The 26,334-nt window shown below is 32.5% G+C and overlaps 3 protein-coding genes across 3 annotated transcripts; 2 read left to right on the top strand and 1 right to left on the bottom strand.

Annotated features, from left to right (window-relative positions):
• The first annotated feature begins 269 nt into the window (after positions 1 to 269).
• LOC134248019 (uncharacterized) lies at positions 270 to 1,805 on the top strand. Its single transcript, XM_062730435.1, has 2 exons — positions 270 to 534; positions 635 to 1,805. Exon 2 carries the CDS (start codon positions 647 to 649, stop codon positions 1,703 to 1,705), a length of 1,059 nt encoding a protein of 352 aa, XP_062586419.1. The 5' UTR covers positions 270 to 534; positions 635 to 646; the 3' UTR covers positions 1,706 to 1,805.
• A 4,453-nt stretch (positions 1,806 to 6,258) lies between these two features.
• On the top strand, positions 6,259 to 7,946 carry LOC134248039 (innexin unc-9-like). The gene is made up of 2 exons (XM_062730460.1): positions 6,259 to 6,542; positions 6,589 to 7,946. The coding sequence occupies exons 1-2, from the start codon at positions 6,259 to 6,261 to the stop codon at positions 7,538 to 7,540; spliced, it is 1,236 nt and encodes a 411-aa protein (XP_062586444.1). The 3' UTR covers positions 7,541 to 7,946.
• An 11,504-nt stretch (positions 7,947 to 19,450) lies between these two features.
• On the bottom strand, positions 19,451 to 25,818 carry LOC134248020 (uncharacterized). The gene is made up of 8 exons (XM_062730436.1): positions 25,691 to 25,818; positions 25,394 to 25,574; positions 24,754 to 24,839; positions 23,407 to 23,544; positions 22,161 to 22,810; positions 21,679 to 21,818; positions 21,008 to 21,189; positions 19,451 to 20,806 (listed from the first exon to the last, which is right to left on the bottom strand). Exons 2-8 carry the CDS (start codon positions 25,570 to 25,572, stop codon positions 20,007 to 20,009), a joined length of 2,175 nt encoding a protein of 724 aa, XP_062586420.1. The 5' UTR covers positions 25,573 to 25,574; positions 25,691 to 25,818; the 3' UTR covers positions 19,451 to 20,006.
• Between the last annotated feature and the right edge of the window lie 516 nt (positions 25,819 to 26,334).

Genomic DNA, 26,334 nt, shown 5'->3' on the forward strand with positions numbered 1-26,334 from the left:
AAGTGAAACAACTTTCGCGAATTCATTTGCGTCTGTGCGTTGAACAAAAGACTGATTTTAACATTACAGCTGTATATTACATTAAGTATTCCTTTAAAAAATTCCTACGCTACCATATCTTTCTGCTTTGTGAAAGAAATAAAGTAATTAAATATACGTTAAGTCTGGAATTGTCAAATAAATATATAAATTTTCCCCCAAACGTACCTTTTATTTACGTTATTAGATTCTTATCGAAACATGTAATTTGACTTCTAGCTTTTGAAATATTGCCCTGTTATCGGGTATCAAAAGAAACAAGACATTTAATTTTTTATAAAGAAAAGATATGATGCACCGACTAGTTCCCTATACTGGTCACGACATGATACTTATCACAACGAACGTCAACAGAACAAAACATATACGCTTCATCAGATAGATTAATTCTGGTTAGAATAGCGCAGCCAAAGTCATTGTAATTTGACGGTATTTTGAAAAATTAAGCATGCCAATTTACTGAACTTTTCTTCCCCGTCCCATCAAGGTAAACGAGTAAGTAAATTTTTATTGCTTCTTTGTCTAAAAAGTATAAAACAACTTTTTTGTTCTTTTCATCAATTGCTATCATTATAGTTAAAATATTATATTTTAGAAGGAAAAAATAATGGATAGCTATGCAATTCAAAATTTGGCACCAAAAAGAGATCCAAAATTACCCAAAAGTGTAACAAACTCACCACTTTTAATGGCACTGAAGAGGACAACTTCCAGGGCTAACATTACTCCAATTATAGAGGATTTAGATGATTTTGGAACAAATCACCAGACTGAGGATGAAAGCGAGGCTAACAGAACGTGCAATCTTTACCCAAGAACAGCATTTGAATTCAAAATAGGTTCAAATTTTGGTGACTACAACCTTGGGGCTATTGTGCGTGTTCGTAAAGAAAAATTTGTTATCTTAGACTGTGTGTCTGGAAAGCTCAAAATGTTCAAGAGAGTCATGAACAAAAACAATGAGCTGCAATTTCGTTGTATAACAACTTTCAATCTATCAGACAACTCTCATAGTGTCACTGCTGTGAAAGAAAACATGATCGCGTTGACGTATGAAAAGAAGATTCAGTTTTTCAGAGTTAGAAGATCCAAATTAAAATGCTCTTCTACAAGTATACGAGCACCAACTAGATGTTTTGCAATTACTGGTTCATCAGCGAAAGTTTTTTTCATTGCCCAGATCACAGATTCAAAATACGGTTGTATTAAATGTTATGAAAAAATCAAAGGAACAATGAAATCACACTGGAAACTAGACTTCATCGTTGAACGACCATTCAATGAGGATCTTTCGATTAACTCCTCAATGGTTGCTGATGCAGAAGAAGCTACGGTGTATTTTACAGATCCTGTTAGCAAATTCCTTGCGTCGATGTCGTTTCGTGGAGAAATGATCAGGATCGTGCGTTTTGATTGGACACCCAGGGGCCTGGCAGTAGTGGGCGATTTCCTGATTGTGGTGAACGATACAAATCGTTCTCTCTGTTTGATGAACAAAAATGGTCAATTTTTGAAAACCTTGATAAGCAACCTTCACGAAAATCCCTCTCATCTATGCTTTAACCCGCTAAACCAGGAACTGTTTGTGTGTGCTCTTCGTTCTCAGAAAATTCGTGTTTATTCAGTAGAGGCTTCAAATGCTGCAATGGCTATTAGTGAATGTTAACTACTGTACAGTTAACGTACAAACATTTGATCTACAACAAATAATTTAGATTAGAAGTGCATCTACTCAGCTGCAAAAATACACTAAGGTGAAAATCATACCACACATTAAATAAATAAAACATTTAATACAAGTTAATTCCAGATTAAGTTGAAAAAAAACATTTGTATTCAATCATATGTATAGAAAAATGTTACATAATTTGATTGATATTCCTCAAACTATTCAACTCGATAAAGTTGATTGACAAGTGCAATGTGTTACTCTAAAATGACAGAAAAAGGAACATTTAACATTTATCTTCCATTGTATAATTATACAAAACCTATTTTGTTATTGTGATCTCAACTACATATATGTAGTACATGTGTGTTAGTACAGGAATTTTAGAACAAAATTTGTCCTTGTACTGTGTATATACTGACACTCAAATTACATTATTTACAATATGTATTACATATGAAAAGGAGTAATATAATCATGAATCATTTCAAAAATGCATCTACACACATGGGCATTCCGTATATAAACATTGTTTTCTTTGGTGTTGTTTTTATGACATTAATTTATTCATTATGTGTACTCTGGTCAAGAAATGATGCAATAAAGTATTTCAGATAAGATTGTACATACATTGTACTGGAATGTAAAATGGTCGGAGCTGTTGTTTTTTACATAGATTATCTAGCTGCTGGCATAATATTTGTGTTTAATTTGTGTGATATAGGTAATTTTGTCGTGATGTAATAGACTAGTGAGGAATATAAACTCCGAGCAAGAAATCTCTCCAACTTGTGTTAATATGCTACCCTCGTACCGTATTTCTGTGACACGTGGGATATATGTGGAGTTGGCAAGCTTTGAAAGAAAAAGAAATTGGCCATATCAACTGCGATTTAATCAATTAAAATCCTTAATTAAGCATCGACTTAAATTATGTATTGTGTTCTGTGTGCTTTGTCTGCATTCTGCATAATATAAATATTTTTGTTCAATGTGAGTATCTTATAGTAAACGATGCAATGAAATATTTTGCTAACTCGGTTTAAATATTGTATGTCACGTTGTGCAATCAGGTGAATTCTTAATGTAAAATGTTATGTTTTGGAAAATTTATGAATTAGTATTATAATAGTTCTTTCATTTCGCTTCTTGTGCAATTGCAATATTTCTATCAAATTGACAATACATGTACTGTAGGTATTCAGCTGTAGAGGGATACATGGAAACAAACCTTACAGTGTACCCGTCCAGAAACAGTTGACGCATAACTAACAATCAAGGCAAGGTTATTTTTACAAAAGCAAAGCAGAATCCTTCTTATGTATATAAAAATAATAAAGAAATTGACACAAATGATAACGTATCAGTGGTTTGTTATTAGCTGCAATAATGTAGCCCTCTCCCTTTTTTTCCTTTTTTTTCGGGGGGGGGGGGGGCTACAACTCCTTAGGATCTCCGTAATGGTGCAATGCGGCAGCGATTCACTCCCGCACGGGTTTCGGCTCAAATTGTCAGTAAACGGCTATTTTATTAATATGTCTTACCTGGACTTCCAAAGTGTAGTTATCCCAGGCATAAATCGATCAAAAAATATACAGAACAATCCATATTTCAGTATTTTTCGTGTATGTCAACATCACAACTTAAATTTATCCGCCATGTTTACTGACCTTGACAGATTTTATTTTCGGACAGCCAATGAGATTAAGGATCTATAGGGAGCGGATTTCTTTGGAATTACCTTATTTTAAGCCTAAATATCGCTGTTTACGAAAAAATAACATATGGAATGAATTTATTTATCAATGTTTAGTGTTACTATTCATCAGATTTATTTATAAACATAGACATTTGCTTTATTTGAGTTATTCTAAATTTGAAGCGCAAGTCTCGGTACGTCACGCGTGAACTGTCATGGCTGCTGAAAAAAGGCAAACAGATTTATTTTACATGGTTTTCGCGTTTAACGGGCTATGATGTCGACAGTGAATAAAAATTTCGTCTTATTAGAAGTAAGTTGAATGTAAAAACAATTTATTCTGCCTGCAGTCACCCGTATCTAAAAAATATTTTTGCAACATTACGGAGATGCGATGGAATTGTAGCCCTCTCCAGAAAACATGAGATAAAAAAAAATGGAGAGGGCTACATTATTGCAGCTAGTTTGTTATTAATGCGTATGTATATATGTTTTAAAAATAGTAATTATACTAATGCAATCCGAAGATAACGAACAAACTCTTTTACATCCCAGATATTGTTACATTTAAACGCCAAATATGCTTAATTTTTCTAAATTATGTTAACCACAAATTCAAATTTTTAAATCTTAAAAAAAAAACCTCTGTAATTCATGTCTAGAATAAACGACACCGTCTGCCCTCCAAAACTTAAAGGTATCATCCCATTTTTTAAAAATTTTTTTTCATTGTATTTTTATTGAATATATTGTATACATATATGTTTATGTCTCTGATTTATGCTATTGTATCTAATATAAATTATTTTACATAACTGTGACGACTTTATTATATACTGTTCCTCGTGTACCACTGATGTTGGTGTGAGTGAATTAAAAAAATTTTGAACTTCATCAAAAGTAAGCATATCTAAGCTCCCCCCCCCCCACCGGCAAGGAACCATGAATGAGTGAGCATCCCGTTATGTGGAAATAATGACTTACAATTAGTAGATTGTTGGAAGACCTGATCTTCAAAAACTACACAGATTTTGTCAATTTGAAATTCAAGCATCTTTTTTATATCAACTTCAGCGTTCATTTAGAATGTTTAAGCCAATTAATTTGGCTAATTATAGCGATGAGTTATGTATACTTACGAGTTCTATTTCTATTGAAAAGAAAAGCTTCGTCCTTGATGTCAAATAGTCAAAATTATTTTTATCTTGCATTTATCCTGGGGAACGAATGCATGGTGTTGAAAAGTCTACAGTATCGGTGTTATTGATATTGTGATTTCACAGAGATAAATACATGAACGTGGTAAATCTTCAAGTTTAATTTCGTAAGGCCATACTAATTTATTTCCTTGTTCACCGGACATCTGATGTCAGATGTCCTTTTCAGATAAATTGGCGAGCCGATGCTTTAAGATACTGAAATTTAGCCCGGTTCGAGAATTTCAAACCTGCATGTACTTACTAGCTAGATTATGAATACAGCATCTCTGACTTAAGTACATGTAGCTTTATTTTACCGCACGAGTAAGAGAATAACATCCTCTCTCTCTCTCTCTCTCTCTCTCTCTCTCTCTCTCTCTCTCTCTCTCTCTCTCTCTCTCTCTCATGAACAATTACCAAGACCAATTGTACCCTATACCTGTAGAGCTTTAATTATTGGTTCAAAAATATAGTTGGTATGATATCCACATTAACTCAGGGTAATGATTATTTTCTTTTGTTTTCAAAGGAAACGCTGCACGCAAACTCGATACATGATAACAAGGGAAATATCTTGTTTCACAAAAAATATTTGATTGTATTAAAAATCTAATTGTACACAATTAATCAAATGTAATTAATGCTCTAAGTATCGGGGGATTTATATCTCTTTGGACTCTTTACGAACTAATTTGAAGCAGAGCAGGTGCTCTTTTTGTTCTGTGTTTTGGTTAATTGATTTTAGGGGAAAGCTATGCCTTATGTTACATTGTAAGTATGCATTGCATTATGGAAAATTTTCAAACGAATCGGGAAAATATCAAAGTCGAATAATTTTTTTTTAATTTGACCATGCTTGTACATGATTTATAAAAAGTCCTAAACCATATTCCTGGTTTCTTCTTTGTTATGTTATGTTATGAACGTTACGTTGTCTGCTTTGAATGTTATGAGTCAAAAATTTGATAAGAAATCCTTGATCATTTTTATAATTTTTGTAAGGAATAATGTGACAACGTGCGACCCTTAAAAACAAATAAAAGTTTTAACATTTTAATCTATAGTAGACGTTTTTTTTTCCTATTAAAACAGTATACTAAAAGGTATTTTCTTTTGAGCCCATATCAAATTGGAGTATTATGTTTTATTTTTATCCAATGAACATTTAAACTATATTAACTAAACTGTTAAAAAAATCATTTTAATAATTTTAGTAAGGAATAATGTGACAATGTGTAAAAGTTTACTTACAGTATTTAATGTTTTATTGCAGTAGGCGGTAGATCATTAAAGTTTTATGAAAAATTTATATTTTAATTCACAATCTTTGAATAAATATATAGTAATTTTAAATGATCGGGTTAAAATTACTGCACGCTAAAATTTTAATCGCTAAAATAGTCAATTAGTGTTCATCTGCAAAGAGTACTAAAATAAATTACAAAATTATTGGCATACCTTTCAGCAGGCAAAACGATTCCATTCTTGGTCCTGCTTTTCGGCATTCTATTTTTCTTCAAACAGTCTTTATATGAAATTGGTGTAATTTTAGGTTTTCTTTTTTGAAATTGTTTGTGCGAACATTTTGTCCGCATTTAACACGATGATAACTTCAAAAAATAGATCGGATAATAATTTCTAACTATTTTTATATGAGCCAACATTATTATACTAACATTTTCCTACTATTCTTTGTCATTGTTGTGGCCACTGAGGACTATGCTGAACCTATACATTGCTGGTGTCCCGACGAATTCACAGACAACGAGGTCATTTATACACAACAATTATGTTGGGTTTCAAATACTTACCGGATACCATTCTCAGAACCCATTCCGCCTCAGTTTGAACCCAGAAATAATGATGAAGTGACGTATTATCAATGGGTCCCTTTGATTCTCTTGGTAATGGGAGCAAAAATTAACACAATAGAAAAGTGGTGTAATTTTACATTATTACATTTTCTTTCATATCTTCAAAAGTTGTCATTCAATCCTGAAATTTCCTCGTCAAGTTTGGAGATATTGTTCGCAAAGGTCTGGTGTTGGTGTTAAGAAAATGCTGAATATGATAGAAGAGTCAATTAAGGATACGCCGGAGGAAAGAGAAAAGAAAGTTACTATGGTGGCAGAGTATATTGATAGTTGGTGCTCAAACGTGAATCCCTTTCGCGGTGGAATATACTCTGGAATTCGGGAAAAATATGGACGTTATTGCAGTCTAGGTTTTGGACGTCACTATGGGAATTATCTTGTAACATTATGTGTGTTTGTGAAGTTTCTTTACTTTCTAAATGCCGTTTTACAGTTATATTTTCTGAATGAGTTTCTTGGAGGAAAAGATTTTTGGGTCTATGGATACGAAGTGATATATAAAGTTATTATGGAGAATAACTGGGGTTCGTCCACACGGTTTCCAAAAGTTACTCTTTGTGACTTCGATTTGCGACAACTTGAAAACGTCCAACGATGGACTCTGCAATGCGTACTTCCGGTGAACTTGTACAACGAAAAAATCTTCATTTTTCTTTGGTTTTGGATTTCTCTCGTCGCTTTCTGCAGCTTCTGTAACCTTATTTACAGCTTATTTTTGGTCCTCTACCCCAGGCACAGAACGACCTTCACCAAAAAATACCTAAAAATGGAAGATGTTTACGACAAAGGAAATTATTTGTCAAGGAAAATGGTCCGAAAGTTTGCTGACAGCCACTTGCGACAAGATGGCATCTTTCTTTTGAAGATGATAGCTTTTAATACAAATACTGTTTTCGTTTCACAGATTATCAGAATTATTTGGGAAAAATATCGTGAACGCGTTCATGAAGTTGGAAGAACTGTTGAAAATGAATTTTATGAAGGAAAGCGGGCGACTACGAGGTATATTCCAGAACCAAATTATGGTCATCTAACCGATGGTTATGAAAGTGAAGTTTAAATCAATTTCTTAATTTTTAAGATGACAAAATTCAAAAACATAGTGTTGTTTATTTTGAATTTGAAGAAACAGTTCATGGTAATATTTTTATGCAAATCTTACATTCCAGATTCGGTTTATGTAAAAAGAGGTAAAATTCTCTACTAAAACATAACATGCAATGTATATATTTTTTCTATGTATTCTGTCAGATTAAAAATACCCCTATCTTCCTTTAGAAATTAAACCTTAAGAGAATATAGTAATATTTTGTTAAACTTAATTGCTAAGTACATGTATATCCCTTGTTACATGTATTTCGGAACACTTCTATCTTCGTCGACCTTTCTAACGTTTCTCTGTAATTTATATCAATGTAGACATTGTTGCCAACGCATGCTGTATGCTTTATGATGTATAATAATAAACATGTATAAAGCATTTATAGCTGTTTTATAGTTTTTATTTACAGTATATTTATATCCACAAAAATCAGGCAACTGAATAGAGAAGAATCTGAAGATAAAAAATAATCATTAGGAAACTAAACAATCGTTTCATGTAGTAAAAACAGCAATTTTGCTTAAAAAGCATATCCAAAAGTAATTATATCATTAGTTCATTCGAAGTCTTAAGTTAAATCTGTTGTTGACTCTATGCTCACCATGTTTTTGCCTGGTTCTTGTTCAAAATGACACTAATCACAATTTTATACTCCTTGTTTACTATATATATTATTCTAATTAAACATTGAACTAATGCATTAACTTCTTTCAATGTAATTTTCTGTATAAAACCCATTGGAATTCTACTTCATTCAAATATCCTTTAAAATACACGAAACTTTGTTGTCCCTGCAGAGTGTATTACATAGTAAGGACTACAAATGTGTATGAATTTTCATTACTCTAAACAATGTACATGTACGAGTATATTGTTTGACTCAGTTTAATTATTTTAATTAAAATACTTCTTAATTATTGTAAAGATATAACATTGTACGTTTAAAATTAATTTGACATGTTTTCCCTTGTAATACTCAGTATGCAACATTATTTTCTTTCACAAATTAGTTTTTTTTCTGTTAGAAGAGAAATGGTAGTCCATAATTGCAAATTCCTACAAAATTAAATACTCTGCGATTTAAAAACTTCTGTGAGCAAATGTAAAGGAAGCCTATATTTATATGTAAAAAAGTGTTAAATTATTAAGATTTTCATTATATTGTAGAAAATTCTAAATTCAAAAATATATTGAGCGTGAGAGATTTCTCAAAACTCGCTTGTTTGCGACAGAAGAAACCAGTTTTAGCTTTAGTGTATTAATAAATAGAATAGAATAGTACATGCAGGGTTACTACATTTTGCTAATGTTCTACAATGAAAAGAACATTTCATTATTATATATACGAAGTACTGAATGAACAGTATATAGTCATTAGATGTACAGTGTATTAGCTATATGAGGTTGGATTGCAAAGAAATGTCACAACTGCGTCTTTATTAATAATCAAAATCGTAACTACGAGGGGTTATCAAAAAGTCCATGGATTGAGGTTATAAATTAGTGCTATGTTGTCTGCGCTTTCAAAATTTCTAGGGAATATAAAGCAACAAAAAATAAAGAAATGTTGAAAATTCCAGCTTGATGCATTCATTATTTTCCAAAAATTATACAATAGAAACGATATTATATGATCACCTGGCACCGTTGCCGTTTAGTTTCACAACGTCCGACAACGTCATTGATTTTCAATGTCCTCGTCATCTACCTCATACACCTATTTTGATGATATTGATAGGAGCAGAGTATCGACTTAACCCAGTCTTGTTTACTCAGTATATAATTTTACAATGTCATAAACAGAGGTTTTCAATCCATATAAAATTGCAAATGGATTTATACATTGGGAGAGATCCTGCTTAATTGTGCCAGCATATTTTGCTTTTTGGAGTTTAAAACAAACATGATCAAAGTCATTTTTCGACGTAATTTTTCACGCATTGACTACAAATCGACATTAACTGTTTACCCTTTTCTCTCTGAATCTCTTCTAGCATTAAAAACAAGTACTCTGGATACATTTTATTTCTCTGCAGCCAGTTTACACATTTCTTAGGTCTATACCAGTTTTTTTCAGGGACAAAACTTTATAGAATGTTGGAAAAGGAAACTACTCCCCATTTTTGACGTCATTTTAAAGGTCTTATTTGTAAATTTTCAAAACTTCCAGAATGAGTAAAAAATTCCATCTTTTGTGGAACAATAGTTCCCCAACACATACCTGAATTTACGGGATTTTTGGAAGTCAAGTGGTCATATCAAAAGAGTTTTCCTCAGTTACACTTAGGTTGAAAAAAACGTCGTGTACGAGGTTGCGCCGCCTTTACATACCATTGCTCACAAAAACACTACCAATTTATTACAAAGTAAAATTTATTGTTTGTGGTTTACATGATTGTATTCTATAGAAAGAAAAGATGATGCTAACGAGGTATTTTAAAATTAATTGATGTACCTAAATCTTTATGTTTAAGTTTAATCTTATGTCGCTGGCCATTGTCCACGAACTTTTTGATACCTCCCTCGTATATTTCTCGGAGAGAATGTGCAATTATACATATACACTGTAAATAGAATTGCAGAAACATTCATATAGCTTTAAAAATTCCCTTTCTTGTTATTATCAGGATTTACATTATTATTCTTAAATTGCGAATGCTTTCAATTTCCTTTTACATTTAAAATAAATATGCAAGAAAAATACTGTAAATATTTATGATTATGTATTCATGACATTTATTTAAAATGGATTTTACTCTAAAAGTTGATGTAACCTTTCATTTATGCAAGGAACTAGTTCGAAAATATTCTTCACTGTTCTTGAATAGTGTAAACATATAAATTGATGTTCAATGAACTATAACTCTAACAATAGCCACCGGCGATAAGACACGTGTCCATAATGATAAGGTGCGACTACGTCACCATAGTACCATATTGCTAATATAAATTTTTCTAGAAATCATTTCTGTGTCCTTTTGCATCAATATACTTTTGTTTAATTTTAAAAAAGGATAAAATCAAAATTTTATTTGATTCAAACGACAAAAAATGTAAAAACACAGATGTGAGGATTATAAGAAAATTAATCCAGTAAGCTTTCGACTGGGAGTTGTGGCGTGCTCCTGTAATCTAGCTACTTGGAGGTCAGGGTTGGTGGACGATTTGAGGGCGGGAGTCCTGCTCTCATGTGACCTATGTCGATCGGGCGTCCGCACTAAGCACGGCATCAATATGGTCACCTCGGGGGAGCCCAGGGTGTCCAGGTTGTCTAAGGAGGGACGTATCGGCCCAGGGTGGAAACACAGCAGGCAGAAGTCCCCATGTTCTGCAGTAGTGGGATCGCGCCCGTGAATAGGCACATGTTGGCAGCCCGTCCAATACAACTGAACCCAACTCTTTTTTTTTAAAAAAGAATAATTTTCTAATTTTTTTTTTCATCATTTCAATAACAGCAGACCAAAATATGGTTTTTTGTAAGTAGTAGTTTTTCAAACATTTTTTAAAATTGATAAAACTCTTTATTGTGAATTCGTTTAATTGTACAACAACAATCCAAAAATACTTTAACATAGAATTCATATGAGAATTTTATTGAATAACTTTAATTACTAAGTATCGACATTTGTATATTCATGTTATATTGTTTTTTAACATGTCAAATAAAATAAGGGTTTAATTGATAATTTATGCAAGGAAAAAGTAGAGACCGCACGGCAGTTCTACAGTAAAATTAGAGTTACACAGAATTTTTAGGGAAAGGGGGCAGGTTCCCACGATACTTCATATGTATGACTACAGTATTGTAAGTAACTGTTAAAAATTTAAGACAGATATCACCAAAATTTTTTTATAGGTTATTACTCTGTTAAAATGATCAAAACTCTTTTAAGAAATTAACATATCGTTCATTACCCGCCAACATGCCTTCTTCCTTTCCGCTAAAAAAAGCATTATCAATTATTTTGAAAAAAAATTCTCGTTCATTCGAAACATAACCCCCCCCCCTTCCAAGTAGTTAATATTTTCGTCTTGCTTTCATACGCAAACTTCCTTATATCTATATGATATTTAACGCTTATTTATCAAAATATCTATTACAATATTAATATATTAAAAATGAAACAAGGAGAGTAAAGTTAGACATATTCATATTTCCTTTTGATGAAAAAGACACGGACAGCTACAATTAACATAAGATAAGGTGTATAGTTGTATACATTATTGTTCCGATATAGTAAAACTTACAATAAAACAATACAATAATAACATTAACTAGAGTTGTAGCTCTTTGATAGCTGAAGTCAGAAAAGCTTTTTTGAAAGAAATAGATTATATATAGATAAATTTAGTAAAAAATATTAAATTTAAAACAGAGCTCGAGGAATTATATTATACCTTGGAGTTTGCTTTTAATATTATTTATCAATGCCTCGATTCGTAAAATGATGAGAAAACTGAAAATACCGAACAGTTATCGAAATAATTATTGGTGGGTTTCGTGAATCACTCTTAAAGCTTATACCCACGAATTTACATCCCCTTGGAAGAATATTTTGTAAACACATTTATTCATCGAATCAACTGGAGTACCTTTTAACGAGTAATCCACAAAATAACGTCCCCACGAAAAAGTTTTTTTTTTCTTTCCCACAAATATTGACTCCCTTAGGAATGAAAATGATAACATACATAGTAAATAATGGACCACTGGAAACTAAAAAGGTGGTATCGCCTGTCTTTGAGGAGTATCCTTCCCCTGTCGACTGCTCACATCCTCCATGATCAATATACATGTATACAGAACATGAATATGAATCTTAAAAATGGATGTTTTTACAATTTGCATGCATTGTACATGTTGCTGTTAGATGTTTCTTCATCAAACATCAAAAAGACATTGCCAATCTTAATTTCAATGAGTTGAGTTTGTTCATGTATTATTTTTTAAATAACCATGGAAGATTATCAGTAAATTTCTTTTGAGACAAGATATGTTAATTTTTCTCATGTTTATATTTGTCAATCGTTCTATAGTTTTAACCATTTTTTTTGTTCCGAGTTTTATAAAAGTCTAACACCTTACAGTAGTGCCATTCAACATGTTTGTCTGTAACTTAGTCAAGATTACGTTTAATATTCTTCAATTTCAGAATAACTTTTTCCCACTTCCTTTAACATATAAAAATGCAAGAATATAGCACCTGTAAATATTTCTGATTATGTATATTCATGACATTTATTTAGAATGGATTTCACTCTGAAGGTTGAAGAACGAATTCGAAAGTCTTCTTCACGTACATGTACTGTTTTTGTATAGCGTAAACGTATGAATTGATGTTTACTGAACTATAACTCTAACAATAGCCACCGGCGATAAGACACGTGTCCGTAATGATAGTATGCATATACGTCACAATAGTACAGTGCCATTTTGCTATAAATTTTTGGTTTCGTTCTGCATCAAATATTTATGCTTCATTTGCAAAAAATGATATAAACTAAATATATATAATTCAAACGACAAAAAAAAAAAAAATCTAAAAACACAGATGTGAGGATTATAAAAAAATTAATCCATGAAGCTGTCGACTGGGAGTTGTGGCGTGCTCCTGTAATCTAGCTACTTGGAGGTCAGGGTTGGTGGACGATTTGAGGGCGGGAGTCCTGCTCTCATGTGACCTATGTCGATCGGGCGTCCGCACTAAGCATGGCATCAATATGGTCACCTCGGGGGAGCCTAGGGTGTCCAGGTTGTCTAAGGAGGGACGTATCGGCCCAGGGTGGAAACACAGCAGGCAGAAGTCCCCATGTTCTGCAGTAGTGGGATCGCGCCCGTGAATAGGCAAATGTTGGCAGCCCGTCCAATACAATTGAACCCAACTCTTTTTTTTTTTAAATTTCTGTAATTATTTTTTACTTTAAACAAAATCCTACTTAAAATGTCCTTTTCTTATCATTTTTTCGTTCAATTTTAAGGAAGAGAATCAAAATTTGACTTTCAATTTTCATTTTAGTATTCATTCAATTTTCTCTGTTCAATAACAAACTAAACAATTTAATAACACGAAATTCAGAATAAGAATTTATTGGATGGTTAGTGGATGATGTCATAAAGTCACGCAATTTCTTGATTTATGTTTATTTTAATAATAATTCAATAAATATCAAATGCTGCAATAAGCTTAAGGAATTAAATACGGGTTAAGTTGAATATACATGTATTTACAAAAATAGTCAACTTGACGTATTTTTTTTTTTCTATTTTTGGCAAAATACAATGTTTTGACCCTTGGACAGTTTTCCCGTAAGACACCTAAAAATGATTCAGTTATGTAAATCTAAGCGACATTTCTTTCATCCACGAGTACTGAGATCGGATGGAGGTGACTTCTTTACCCATAATTTATAACTAAATATTTAGGAATTTACGAGATCCCGAGACGGACAATTGGTATCTTTGTAGAAAAGGGGTAAAATAATTATCAATTAACTTTAAAACATTCAAATGGCCAAAAAGAAAATAGACCAAACTAAAAAAAATCTTATTGTAGGAATTATCAGGTTACAGAGAGATTCCAGTGTAGATTTCACCTCATTTGAAGAGGAAAACAAATTGAAATCCTTAACAAGAAAGACTTTTAATTTACATGATCCAGGAAAAAAAACCCACGGACCAACCGGCCTTTCAGTGTTCAGTTTTATAGTGAAATAATAAAACATTAATTTTGGGGGGAAAAGGTTCCCTTTCTTTTGTCGTCATGGGTGATAACTTTGTATCAGATCACCAAGACTATTTAATAAAGTTTACGTCGTTAAATAACCACTAACATTCCTTCTTCTCCGTTTGCGCTATAAAACGGATACATGCATGTTAAATCCAACGGAAATAGTCAAAGAATAAGTTTTTAGGCTCAGTTGGGGGAGGGGGCAGCCCTTTATTTTCAGTTTGGACATCCCTCCCAGGTTCCTACGGCCATGGTTTTTTTAACTGTAACCAAAACCTTACTGATTATACACTGCACCTGTTGTGAGGTGTGTTGTATTTGTATTGTTTCATCATGTATATTATTAGTAACATTAAGTTTCTTGAACATTCCAGAGTGGTCAACATGTTCGGTCATTTTTTCTAGAACATTCTTGAACTTTGTGTATGTCCAGAACTTTCCAGTAATATCATGTACTTACAACTTCTAGAATTTTCTAGATTTATAGTACTGTATAAATACCCTGTCAATTCGATGCATAAACAATAATTGTCGTATAAGTAAGATATAAAGAGACTGGGATATAATTACACTGGACATTGTGTGCAGCAACGGACACTCTGATGTATGTATTTTTAGATTCTTGCTAAGTTTGTACTTTATGATTTGTATATATTAATGTTAATAAATTATTGTTAAGTTTAAATTGTGTGATTGATCTTTGCTGGCATTTAGGGTTATTCTGACCCATAACAGCACCTCATTCACATAATCCCGCGAGAGACTAAAATAAAAAATATCAAATAAATTTACAGAACTGCCGTTCATTCGAAGTATATGATATCATAATTAATATTTTTCGTAAGGCTATCATACTTTTAAAAAATTGTATTTAAATACTAGAGGTACTGTGAGCAATGAGCTCACTAAATGATACACCCCACCTCCCATATTTGTCCATGTGTTGCTATATATTGTTTTACGGTATTGTGAAAAGAGGAATAACTCGTCCTATCAAATGTTATCCAGAAGCTTCTATATGTGACGTCATAGGTAAACATATAATGGCAATGTCCATGTTTTGCTATGGGAAACTTAAAATACGTGTCCAATAAAAAAGTAAAATAGGAGGTGCACAATGGCAATATGTAATAAAGATTCTGTGAAAGTTTCATTAACTTTCACACAGTAGTATAAGAGGAGTTGCGGATAAGAGATAAAGCGTAACAGACGGACGGACGGACGTACAGACGGACGGAAATACCGATTACTATATAACCTCCCACTTTTCAAGCGGGGGGGGGGGGTATAATAAAAATAAAGAAAGACTGAGAGTAAATGTAGAAATAACCATATTTACTTTTGATAAAGAAAGACCGGATGCACATTATCATATAAGGTGTATAGTTTTATGCATTATTGTTCCAATAGTAAGACTTGATCTTTTTTATACTGTTAGCAGTAACGATAATTTCATTAACTAGAGTTATAGCTCTTTGATAAGTCAGAAAAGCATTTTTAGAAAAAAAAATTGAAGATGAATTTTATATAAATAAGAGTAGGAGCAGAGCTGAGGGATCTATAACACCTTTAACCTCCCACTTTTCAAGCGGGGGGGGGGGGGGGATAATAAAAATAAAGAAAGACTGAGAGTAAATGTAGAAATAACCATATTTACTTTTGATAAAGAAAGACTGGATGCACATTATCATATAAGGTGTATAGTTTTATGCATTATTGTTCCAATAGTAAGACGATCTTTTTTATACTGTTAGCAGTAACGATAATTTCATTAACTAGAGTTATAGCTCTTTGATAAGTCAGAAAAGCATTTTTAGAAAAAAAAAAATTGAAGATGAATTTTATATAAATAAGAGTAGGAGCAGAGCTGAGGGATCTATAACACCTTTAACCTCCCACTTTTCAAGCGGGGGGGGGGGGGTATAATAAAAATAAAGAAAAACTGAGAGTAAATGTAGAAAAAACCATATTTAATTTTGATAAAGAAAGACTGGATGCACATTATCATATAAGGTGTATAGTTTTATGCATTATTGTTCCAATAGTAAGACGATCTTTTTTATACTGTTAGCAGTAACGATAATTTCATTAACTAGAGTTATAGCTCCTTGATAAGTCAGAAAAGCATTTTTAGAAAAAAAAATTGAAGATGAATTTTATATAAATAAGAGTAGGAGCAGAGCTGAGGGATCTATAACACCTTTAACTTTCCTATCTTATATGAATATTATAAAACTGTTCCGATACGTAAAATGATGTAATAACTGAATAAACCGAACGGTAATCCAACTAACTGTTGGTGGATTTCGTGGATAATTCTTATCCATGAATTTACATCACTATACGGATGAATATCAGTCTTTTCATTGAATCAAACGGAGTACATTTAAACGAATAATCCACTACATAACATCCCCGCCAACATGTAATTTTTTTGCTTGCCCACAAACCCCTTGAGGAATAAAAATGATAACGCAGTAAATATTAACCGAGGTAATTTTCAAAGTTGGAATCACGTGTCTTTGAGGAGTATATATCCCCTGTCGACTGTTCACATCCTCTTAGAGCATTATACATGTATACTGAACATGAGTCATTTCAGTGGATTTTGTTTGTAGCGGTTAAATTTTTACACACCATGAAAAATTATCAGTAAATTTCACTTTGGATAAGAAATTTAAACCACTTTTTGAGATACAATGAAAACAAAGTATTTAGATTTTAAAATGTTTAATTCCTTTCAATGAAGCAATTCAACATGTTTTTCTATATCAAAAAAAAAAATCAAGATCAGGTTCATTATGTAAAGGAGAAAGGCCGAAAACTGTCCATTCTGTGAGAGAAAGAACTAATCGAGGGCCGTAGGCCCCAGATTCGTTCTTTCTCTCATAGAATGGACAGTTTGAGGACTTTCTCCTACTTAAAACATGATTCTCTTTGTTCTGGGAATTGTTTTTAAAATATGTGTAAAACAGGTAGCACACATACAATAAATTCATTGTTTACAGAATGGACAGTTACAGGTAAGCTTAGGGTGCACAGCAATTTGTTGAATAGCCATTGTGTTTCCAGATGCAAATAACAAAAGGTCTTTGTCTAAAGAATGGACATTTACAGGTGGATTTCAGGGGATGCTAGTATTTATATAAGAATGCAACTCCTCAAAATCATTTTATATTTTGCGTTGTAAAGGCAAACATGTTTCCCTCCGCTGGAGAGAAAATATGATAGAATCGAAATTGAAATGCTGAGACCAAAAGATGCACAAGTCCAGTGATATTTTGACCTGGAAACAGAGAATAGTAGGCGTAAAAGAAAATATTATCCAAACTTTGATCCCCTCGAAACTTCTTCGAAGACAAATACATGTACATGTACAAATATTTCAATCTGGAGTTGTTTTTTTATTTATTTGAATTCAGTTTTGAGGATGTATTAGTTGCAGCAGTGTAATGGTGAAATGCAATTTGTGTTCTGAGTGTTGGATAACCCTGAGCCAAACTTCGACCTTAAAATGTATTTCAAATCAAATCTGGAAATGTTTCATTTTTTAATGATTTTCTATCGAAATATTCACTACATCAGAGAAGTTTTCATGGTGCAAACTGTTTTCTGGGTGATGCAACTTCAAGCTTAAAATGGATTCTTCTCGAGGGAATGATGCTTCCAAACTCTTCATCAAAAATGAAATTGTTTCTTAAAATTTCAAGTTTTGTGGAAAAAAATGTTTTGAGCATTGAGATAATGTGCATTATTCAATATTCATGGCTTTCAATGTGTAAAATCAAGCAGATCCGATGCAGGCACTGTGTTCTGGATTAACTTAAATCTCAAAGTTCTTTTTGTTATTTACATGTACATCAAATTAATGGGTTTTTTTTGTTTTTGTTTCCCTTTTGTGCATATGCCAAGGTTTACCTGTAACTGTCCATTCTGTTTGTTTTAACTGTCCATTCTTTTTGAAAAAACTGTCCTTTCTTAAAAAGAATGGACAATTTTCCAGAAAGAATGGACACTTAAAGGTGACTTAAGGTACTTGTTTACTCAGAAGGAAAAAAAAATCTACTGATGATAATTAAAACTCGTCTATTAAATCAGCAAGACACACGTATGTATTGACAAAATCTACTTTAAAACATGTAGGTCAATGACCTACTTTTTTTACTATTAGCCAATGAAATCAAAGCATGAATTCACCATTGTAAATATGGATTTTTTAAGGTTACTTCAATCTTTTACTAAAATTTTTCTTGCGAGCATGTAATTGAAACATTCTACCATAGTAATTTATTAATCAAGGTGTTATCTTAAAAATAACAACAAAACTATTACAGAAATCAATTACGTTTTTATTTTCTGTAACCCGAATTTCCTCTGTTCAATGACATTTTATGCATGAAAATAAACCTTTTTTCATTCAAATATTCTAAAAATTTGGCTTATGACAACTCTTATTGGTTGTTTTATACAAACAGAGAACATCTTATAAGAAATAAAAATTAATCACAAAGTGGGTGTCAATGATCAAAATTTTGAGATATTTTGTTACAAATAACCTGAATTTCCTCTGTTTCATGACATTTTATGCATAAAAATAAACCTTTTTTCATTTAAATATTCTAAAAATTTGGCTGATGATAACTCTTATTGGTTGTTTTATACATACAGAGAACATTTTCTAAGACATAAAAATTAATCACAAAGTGGGTGTCAATGATCAAAATTTTGAGATATTTTGTTACAAATAACCTGAATTTCCTCTGTTTCATGACATTTTATGCATATAAATAAACCTTTTTTCATTCAAATATTCTAAAAATTTGGCTGATGATAACTCTTATTGGTTGTTTTATACATACAGAGAACATCTTCTAAAAAATAAAAATAAATCACAAAGTGGGTGTAAATGACCAAAATTCTGAGATATTTTGTTACAAATAACCTGAATTTCCTCCGTTTCATGACATTTTATGCAAATAAATAAACCTTTTTTCATTCAAATATTCTAAAAATTTGGCTGATGATAACTCTTATTAATTGTTTTATAAATACAGAAATCACCCTGAAATAAATAAAAATAAATCACAAAGTGGGTGTCAATGATAAAAATTTTGAGATATTTTATTACCATTTACCTGAATTTCCTCTGTTATTTTTCAATTTCATGTGATATTCCATTATTTCTCCTTATAATGTGTAATAAAAAGAAGTTGAATTGCTTGACAAAATCTTTTCATGTCAACTCGGTGTGATTTTTTGAACTTCAAAAATAGTTTATGGACATTATTCTAGGAAAGTAAGGGAAACAAACTTAATTACAATCCCTTGTCCCATATTCTACACATTCTCGATTTAAATCATAGCAAAACCAAGAGATCATACAAAATTCTGCAATACACACGCCGTGTATGAAAAAACCAGTACACTCAATATAATTTAAAATTAATTTTTGAATCATTTAGTTAAAATAAATTAAATTTACATGCAATAAATGTAATGATTAATAAATCAAAAATGAATTAATGCATGAACAAAGTAAAAGATAGAATGTACTATTTCTTATATGACTCAACATCATCCATTTCAAGACAAAACTAATGATCAACTTCTTTCATGAATTTTGCACAATATGACCTCAATGTTTGTGAGCAAAGTACAAGAAGCAAAACTCCAGAGAATATACATCTAGTGATCATTTAACTTTCGTTTGAAGACATGAAAAACTGGGTAACATTATCAATAATTTTCTTGCACTTCGTAACTCTGACAGATTTGTTGTCATACAGCTCAGTGAATAGATTATAAATGCCATCAGGACTTCTAGAATGTGCTAATCTGAGACATTCATAGTTTAGGCCACTACCTGCCACCTTCTTTGCCATTCTGACACTCAAAACATTTTTATCAATCAAACCTTGTAAGGATGGAATGTTTCTATCTACAACCTTCTGGTAGTTATGGACACTCAAAGCATACTGAAATGTAAATGTACAAGATGAATGTTCGCCATCACAAAAATGAACAGTATCAAATAACCTCTGCAAAGCTAAAACATCCTCTACAGCATCATGTGCATTGTAAGTACATTTTAGTAGCACTTCTGATAAATATTGCTGGCTATATGAACACAAATTTGGATGGACAAGTTTGAATAGAAATCTAGTATCTAAAAAACCTTGTACACATTTTGACATTCGATCCAATAGCGAACAAGAATCTAGAGCTTGAAAAAGAACATGAACATCAAAACTTTTGATATTGTGGCCAACTAAAATAACATTGCCTTGCTTCTCAATAAAGCTTAAAAAAGAGCCAAGTGCATTGGAAATTGAAACAGCATTGACTCTTCTCTCATGGTGATAGAGGGTTCCATTATCCAGCCTTAGGCCGGTAATTGTGGAGGCAGAGGGTGTAATTGGCTTCTTAGGCATTACATAGGAAGAAAATGTCTCCTTCCCACAAATGGCAGCCACCTGTAGAATGTGTGATGTTCTCGCTGAAATAAAAAAAAAACATTTATTACAAAAAAAAACTACCAAAATCTACAATAGCATTCATTATCTTTTTAATTTTTTGTACCAAAATCAGCATTGGCTTTCTTTCATATTTTATAAATTAGATAAGACAACTTTTTTTTTAAGTTTTCCATAAAACCAATTGTACAAATTTAGTTTAGAGAAATAAAATTCATCAATACCAAGTCCTGTTGTTTCCAGGTCAAAAAAGACAAATTTTTTGTCTTTGGTTGACAAACTCTGCTGTTGTGGTTCAGATGAGGGTGGTGGAATTTCATCAACTACAACATTGGAATCAGATATTCCAACCCCAGACTGATATGTTGGGCCCTCTCTTATCTCTTTACATACTGTAGTCTGGACTCTGCAAAGACAATACAATTTTGAAAATCTATAACTGAACAACTAGTATTTGAACCCTCAAAACAAAATTAATTTTCAAAACTTTACAAAATGAGCAAAGTTAAAATATTTGAGTATGCATGAAATGCACAACCAATTTTGTTCTGTCAACATTTAATAATATCGTTATGAATACCTTACAAAATTAAGATAAAGCTCCAGGTATATGACAAACAGCGGAGTCCAACACAATCAAACCCCACAAAGAGGTTGGAGGTGGAGTACGTAATTCTGTATACAGGGTTATTTTTTGCTGTTTTGCACTTGCAAATAATTTTGCTCCATTTTCCATTCAACCAGTCATAGTTCTGTTTTAGAAATTATGCTGTGTAATTTGAAATCACCCCGTTTTAAATTCGGCCAATGAAGAAGAGGGTGAAAGGGATGAAAATTCAATGAGCCAAAATTTCCCTGTATACATAACTTATTAGCTTTTGATTTAAAAACTTACTTCTTGGCTTTCAACTGCATTCTTTTCCTTTTTGCAGTCTTTGTTCTGGCAATGGCTTTTCTTTTTCTTGATTGAGAATCCCGCAAGTAACAGAATTTTCTTGTGTGTCTTCCTGGGGAGAGACCAACTCCTCTGTTCACCTATTAAAATTATCAACATGTTATAATGCCAAAGCTCAATAAATTTACTAGTATATCACTGATTCACTTGTGACCTTAATCTTTAATACTGTAGACATAATTTTTTCCATGGGGTCATAATTCTGCGAAATCTCAATTTTCGCAGGTAAAAAATTATGTCGTTTTTCTAGATTTTCACTATATTTCTTATATTCATATTAAGTACGCTTGGACAAATTTCTGTTTAAATTTGTGACGGCAATCATAGTGTACATTAAAACCACGCTGAAAAAAGTACTTCTACAGAATATGAATTGTTATTTGTCATCATCAGACAACTGCATAACTATAATTATGACTTACCTCAATCAGATATTTCTGCCCTGCATTTTTCTCTGCAACACTTGCTGCAACTCTGTAACTGAGACTTGCAGATCCACCAAAGTGATGATTCTTGGGAGCTTTTAGGGAGACAGCTTTGTTGAACGCTTCATTTGCTTGTGTACTTCCTAATCTTGAAAGTTTGGAAGTGTCCTTCAGCAGCTTGGAGCAGATGAGTTGAATGGACTCTTGAAGATGGCTGTCCTTGAGTGGTTTTCCATATGGCAAAGCAGAATATTTCTGTTTCGGATTGCTGATTTGGGAACACCAAGATTCATTGCAAGCGCTGTGATCACCAAAAGGGTGCCTGCTTAATGCTTCCAACCCTCTCTGTACCCCCTCTGTATTTCCTTGGTTTTGTGACAACATGTAGTTAAAACATTTTACAAAGTACCGAATAACTTTAGTACTCAGTGATCTGTGTTTTGGTTGCAAACCATACAAATTTGAAGTGAAAATTTTCCTTATATGGTTTTTATCACTAATCTTTGTAATGTTTGAGTGGACATTTCTCAAATGACAAAAGGTAGTGGTGTCCTCATCTGCAACCACATTCGTTATGTTCACCCCTTCTTCCACTTTTCTGGAGACCATTTTAGCCACCATATCCTTTTCCATTGCTTTAGAGCTTCCTATATAGAAATGTTAAAGCTAAATTGAGATGTATAAAAATGATCACATTTCAAAATTAAAATGTATGAGACTGATTGTTGACAGCTTAAGATATCATATCTAAAAATTTAAGTTATATCTGGTGGTTAATTAAATGAATTTCCTTTATTTTTTCTAACAAATATAGTGTGAAAACCTAACTTTGCTCAATAACTTTTCATTTTTATTTACTTTTACTTATAATATATATCCTATATTCTAGGATGCTGTTGTTTTACAATATTTTTTTTAGGTTATTTAAGTGTGATGGCATGTTGCCTGTTGGTGTTATTTAAAGTTGTGCTCATTTGATTTGTTGTTTGTTTGTAAGTGCAAAAGCCTGCTTTTCTTAAATCACTGGTGAGCTTTTGTATCTAAAGGGCCTATCTGGACACCATACTCATGGGTTGTATTGATTGTCATGTCTCGCACACAATTAATTTGCTTGCTAAATGTTTTTCTCAAGTGCTTTCAAGCAGTTTAAAGTACATGCATTTGCATAACAAGTTTTTAGTTAAGGTGAGAATAGAGGGAAAGGGATAAGTGGGTCATTTCTCTTTCTGAGAGAATAACATACCTTCCCAGTTTTTTCGGCAGTCATGATCTTTGGGGTCTTTTCCATTTCTTGTGGCACTCTCACAAATTTTGCAACATTTTGTTCTAATTTCATAGTCAATGACTTTGCCTGTCTGGGATCCAATCATGGAGCAATGACCTAAAAATATGTTTCAAATAAAAAGTTATGCAGATTCAGTTATCAAAGGAATAAATCTGTTATATTCATATATGTTAAGAAATATATTTATTCAAAAATATATTATAAAACATTTGGATTTTTACTTTGTTACACATTCAACTCCTATTAAAAGAAAAAAGTTGTGTTTGTGAAACACTATGTGCCCAGTGGAACAAAGTTCCAAAAAACTATTTTTAGCATACAGGTCATAAGTCAAGGAAACAAGGTTATTGGCCTTGATGTCATTTGAAAGAGCTTAATTAGTGAGGTATGCATACCAAATATGAAATCTCGATCTCCTATGGTTCAAGTTATGGTAAAAGTTTGAAAAAGCTTATTGCCCAGTCAAGGTCACATCAATGACCTAGGTGTCATTTGAAAGAGCGTAATTACATGAAGTGGAGTATGCATACCAAATGTGAAAGTTATGGCGAAGGTTTAAGTTTACAACAGACAGACAAAAACAGACGTACAGGACAAGAGGCCCAGGGGCCACATCGCTCACCTGAGCAATTGGCTTGGAAAAAGCACATATCAGATCAGAACTAAAAGTTTACTGAGGTGGGGGTGGGGGTGGGTGGGTGGGGGCTTGAATTTTAACCCCCCAGGGGGTCATGATTTGAAAAAACTAGAATCTACACTACCTGAGGATGATTCCCTATAAATATAACTAAGCATGGCTTTGAAGTACTTGAAAAGAAGATTTTAAAAAGGTTTCCCATTATATTCCTATGTAAAACTTTTATCGGTCATTTGGCCCCACCCTACCCCTGGGGGTCATGATTTAAACAAATTTGAATCTACACTATCGAAGGATGATTCCACATGAGTTTCATTTTTCCTAGCCTAGTGGTTCTTGAGAAGAAGATTTTTTAAAAATGCCATTATTTTTTCTCTATTTCATGATTATCTCCCCTTGGAAAAGGGCGTGGCCCTTCATTTGAACAAGTTGAATCCTCTTTACCCCAGGATACTTTGTAGCAAGTTTGGTTAAAATTGGCCCGGTGGTTCTTGTGAAGAAGATGAAAATGTGAAAAGTTTACGACAACGACAACAACAATGACAGACGACGGACAAATTTTGATAAGAAAAGCTCACTTGAGCCTTTGGCTCAGGTGAGCTAAAAACAGTATACGCCCCTGATCTATCAATCTAGGCATAAATGCACAAAAAAAATGCACAACATACCAGAGAGGCTGTCAAAGGATCGCCCACTGCCTCGTTTCTGCCAACCTGCGTCGACACTGACCGTTAGCTCGTCTGTACCTTCACACCTTAAAAATCATAAGGAAGCTATCAGAAACATGAAGCGAGTTTTTTTTTCCAACTTGATTGAGGTTAATCCCTTAAAATCTATACTTTTTAAATGTGAAAATTATGATTTACTTCTTAAATGTAAAATGCAAAAGATGCATATATATATACTATATGAGTATCAGAATAGAAATACAGTAAAACTTGGTTATAGCAAAGTCCTGGAGACCTATGAATATATCCATTATTGGTTATGTCAGTATAAAAAACTTACATGAATATAAAAAAAAAAATTGACAATTAATTTACACATTTTCCTTTGGGTATTTTTACTGAATATGTAAGGAAATAATTGTTACAAAACATTCTATTAATATGTTTTCATTATGAATTGCTGAAAATAAATTCAGTTCAATATATCTGTAAATTTGTTACATTAGAGTTCCTTATAACCACATATAATTTTATTTTAAAAATGTGAAGAATTTTTGCTGGGAACACAAAAAACTTCACTTTATCCGTGAATTCACTATAAATATTCCTACTAAGTGAGTTCTTTTCTGTATGTACATACTCTATGGTTGCCTGAATTTCATCGTCAAGGCTGCGTCTGGTGCTTTCCTCTGCAATTTTCTCCATCACTGTTCCTGTTTCATTTTGTCTGATCTGCAGAGTTCGGGAACTGATAGGGGGGATATTCAATGATGTTAGGAAGGTATTCACTTGAGATGGCCCCATACCTGTATGCACCATTCCTAAAAATATATAATTCAGATGCATTTATGAAAAATAAAACAAATTTATGACAGGATATTAATCTGGTTCATAATATACATGTTCTGTAATTGAAAAATTAATACAAAATATGTACCTGTGGCAAGCTTGGTATTTGCATCCCATATTTTTCCATGTCGCTTTCCAGTGGCTATTTTATTTACATGATGGCACGCTGTATTCTGGCACTGGACTTTCAGGAATGAACCCAAGCCACAAGTTAGTATCCCCAAGGTATGTGAAAGATGGAGAGGTATGCCACAAACTCCACAACCCGAGAGCCCATCTGCCAATACCCCAAGTTCCACCACCCTTCTCCCTTCTCTCCATGCAGTGTCATATCTTCATTAAGCAAAATAAGTGTTATTTGGATTAACTTTAAAGTTCATTGCAGTTTTTTCCCTATGAACAGGCAACTGGTCAAATTGACAGCTTCAATTGACAAAAATGTTGCTTTGAAATAACAATCTGTTGTAAGGTCCACAGCGATTTTGTTCATAAACCTCATAACTTAGACTTTTACAAATGATCTCTTACCCTTTACTTTGAAATACTCGTAAAAAGAAAACAATGTAAATGATCACTTATACATTGTAACAATTGTGCATTGATCATGCAATAAAATTGAACAGGTCCAGCCCACAGACTATTTCTACCTATTAATAGCTACATAGATATTCAAACCTACACAAAGTAGTTATTTTTACCTACTTTCTGTTTTACTTGCATTTTGTGGCCAAA

Source organism: Saccostrea cucullata, unplaced genomic scaffold (assembly GCF_032062105.1).
Source record: "Saccostrea cucullata isolate Sc308-1 unplaced genomic scaffold, CSIRO_AGI_Scuc_v1 ctg502, whole genome shotgun sequence".
In the NCBI taxonomy this organism is placed as follows: Eukaryota; Metazoa; Mollusca; class Bivalvia; order Ostreida; family Ostreidae; genus Saccostrea; species Saccostrea cuccullata.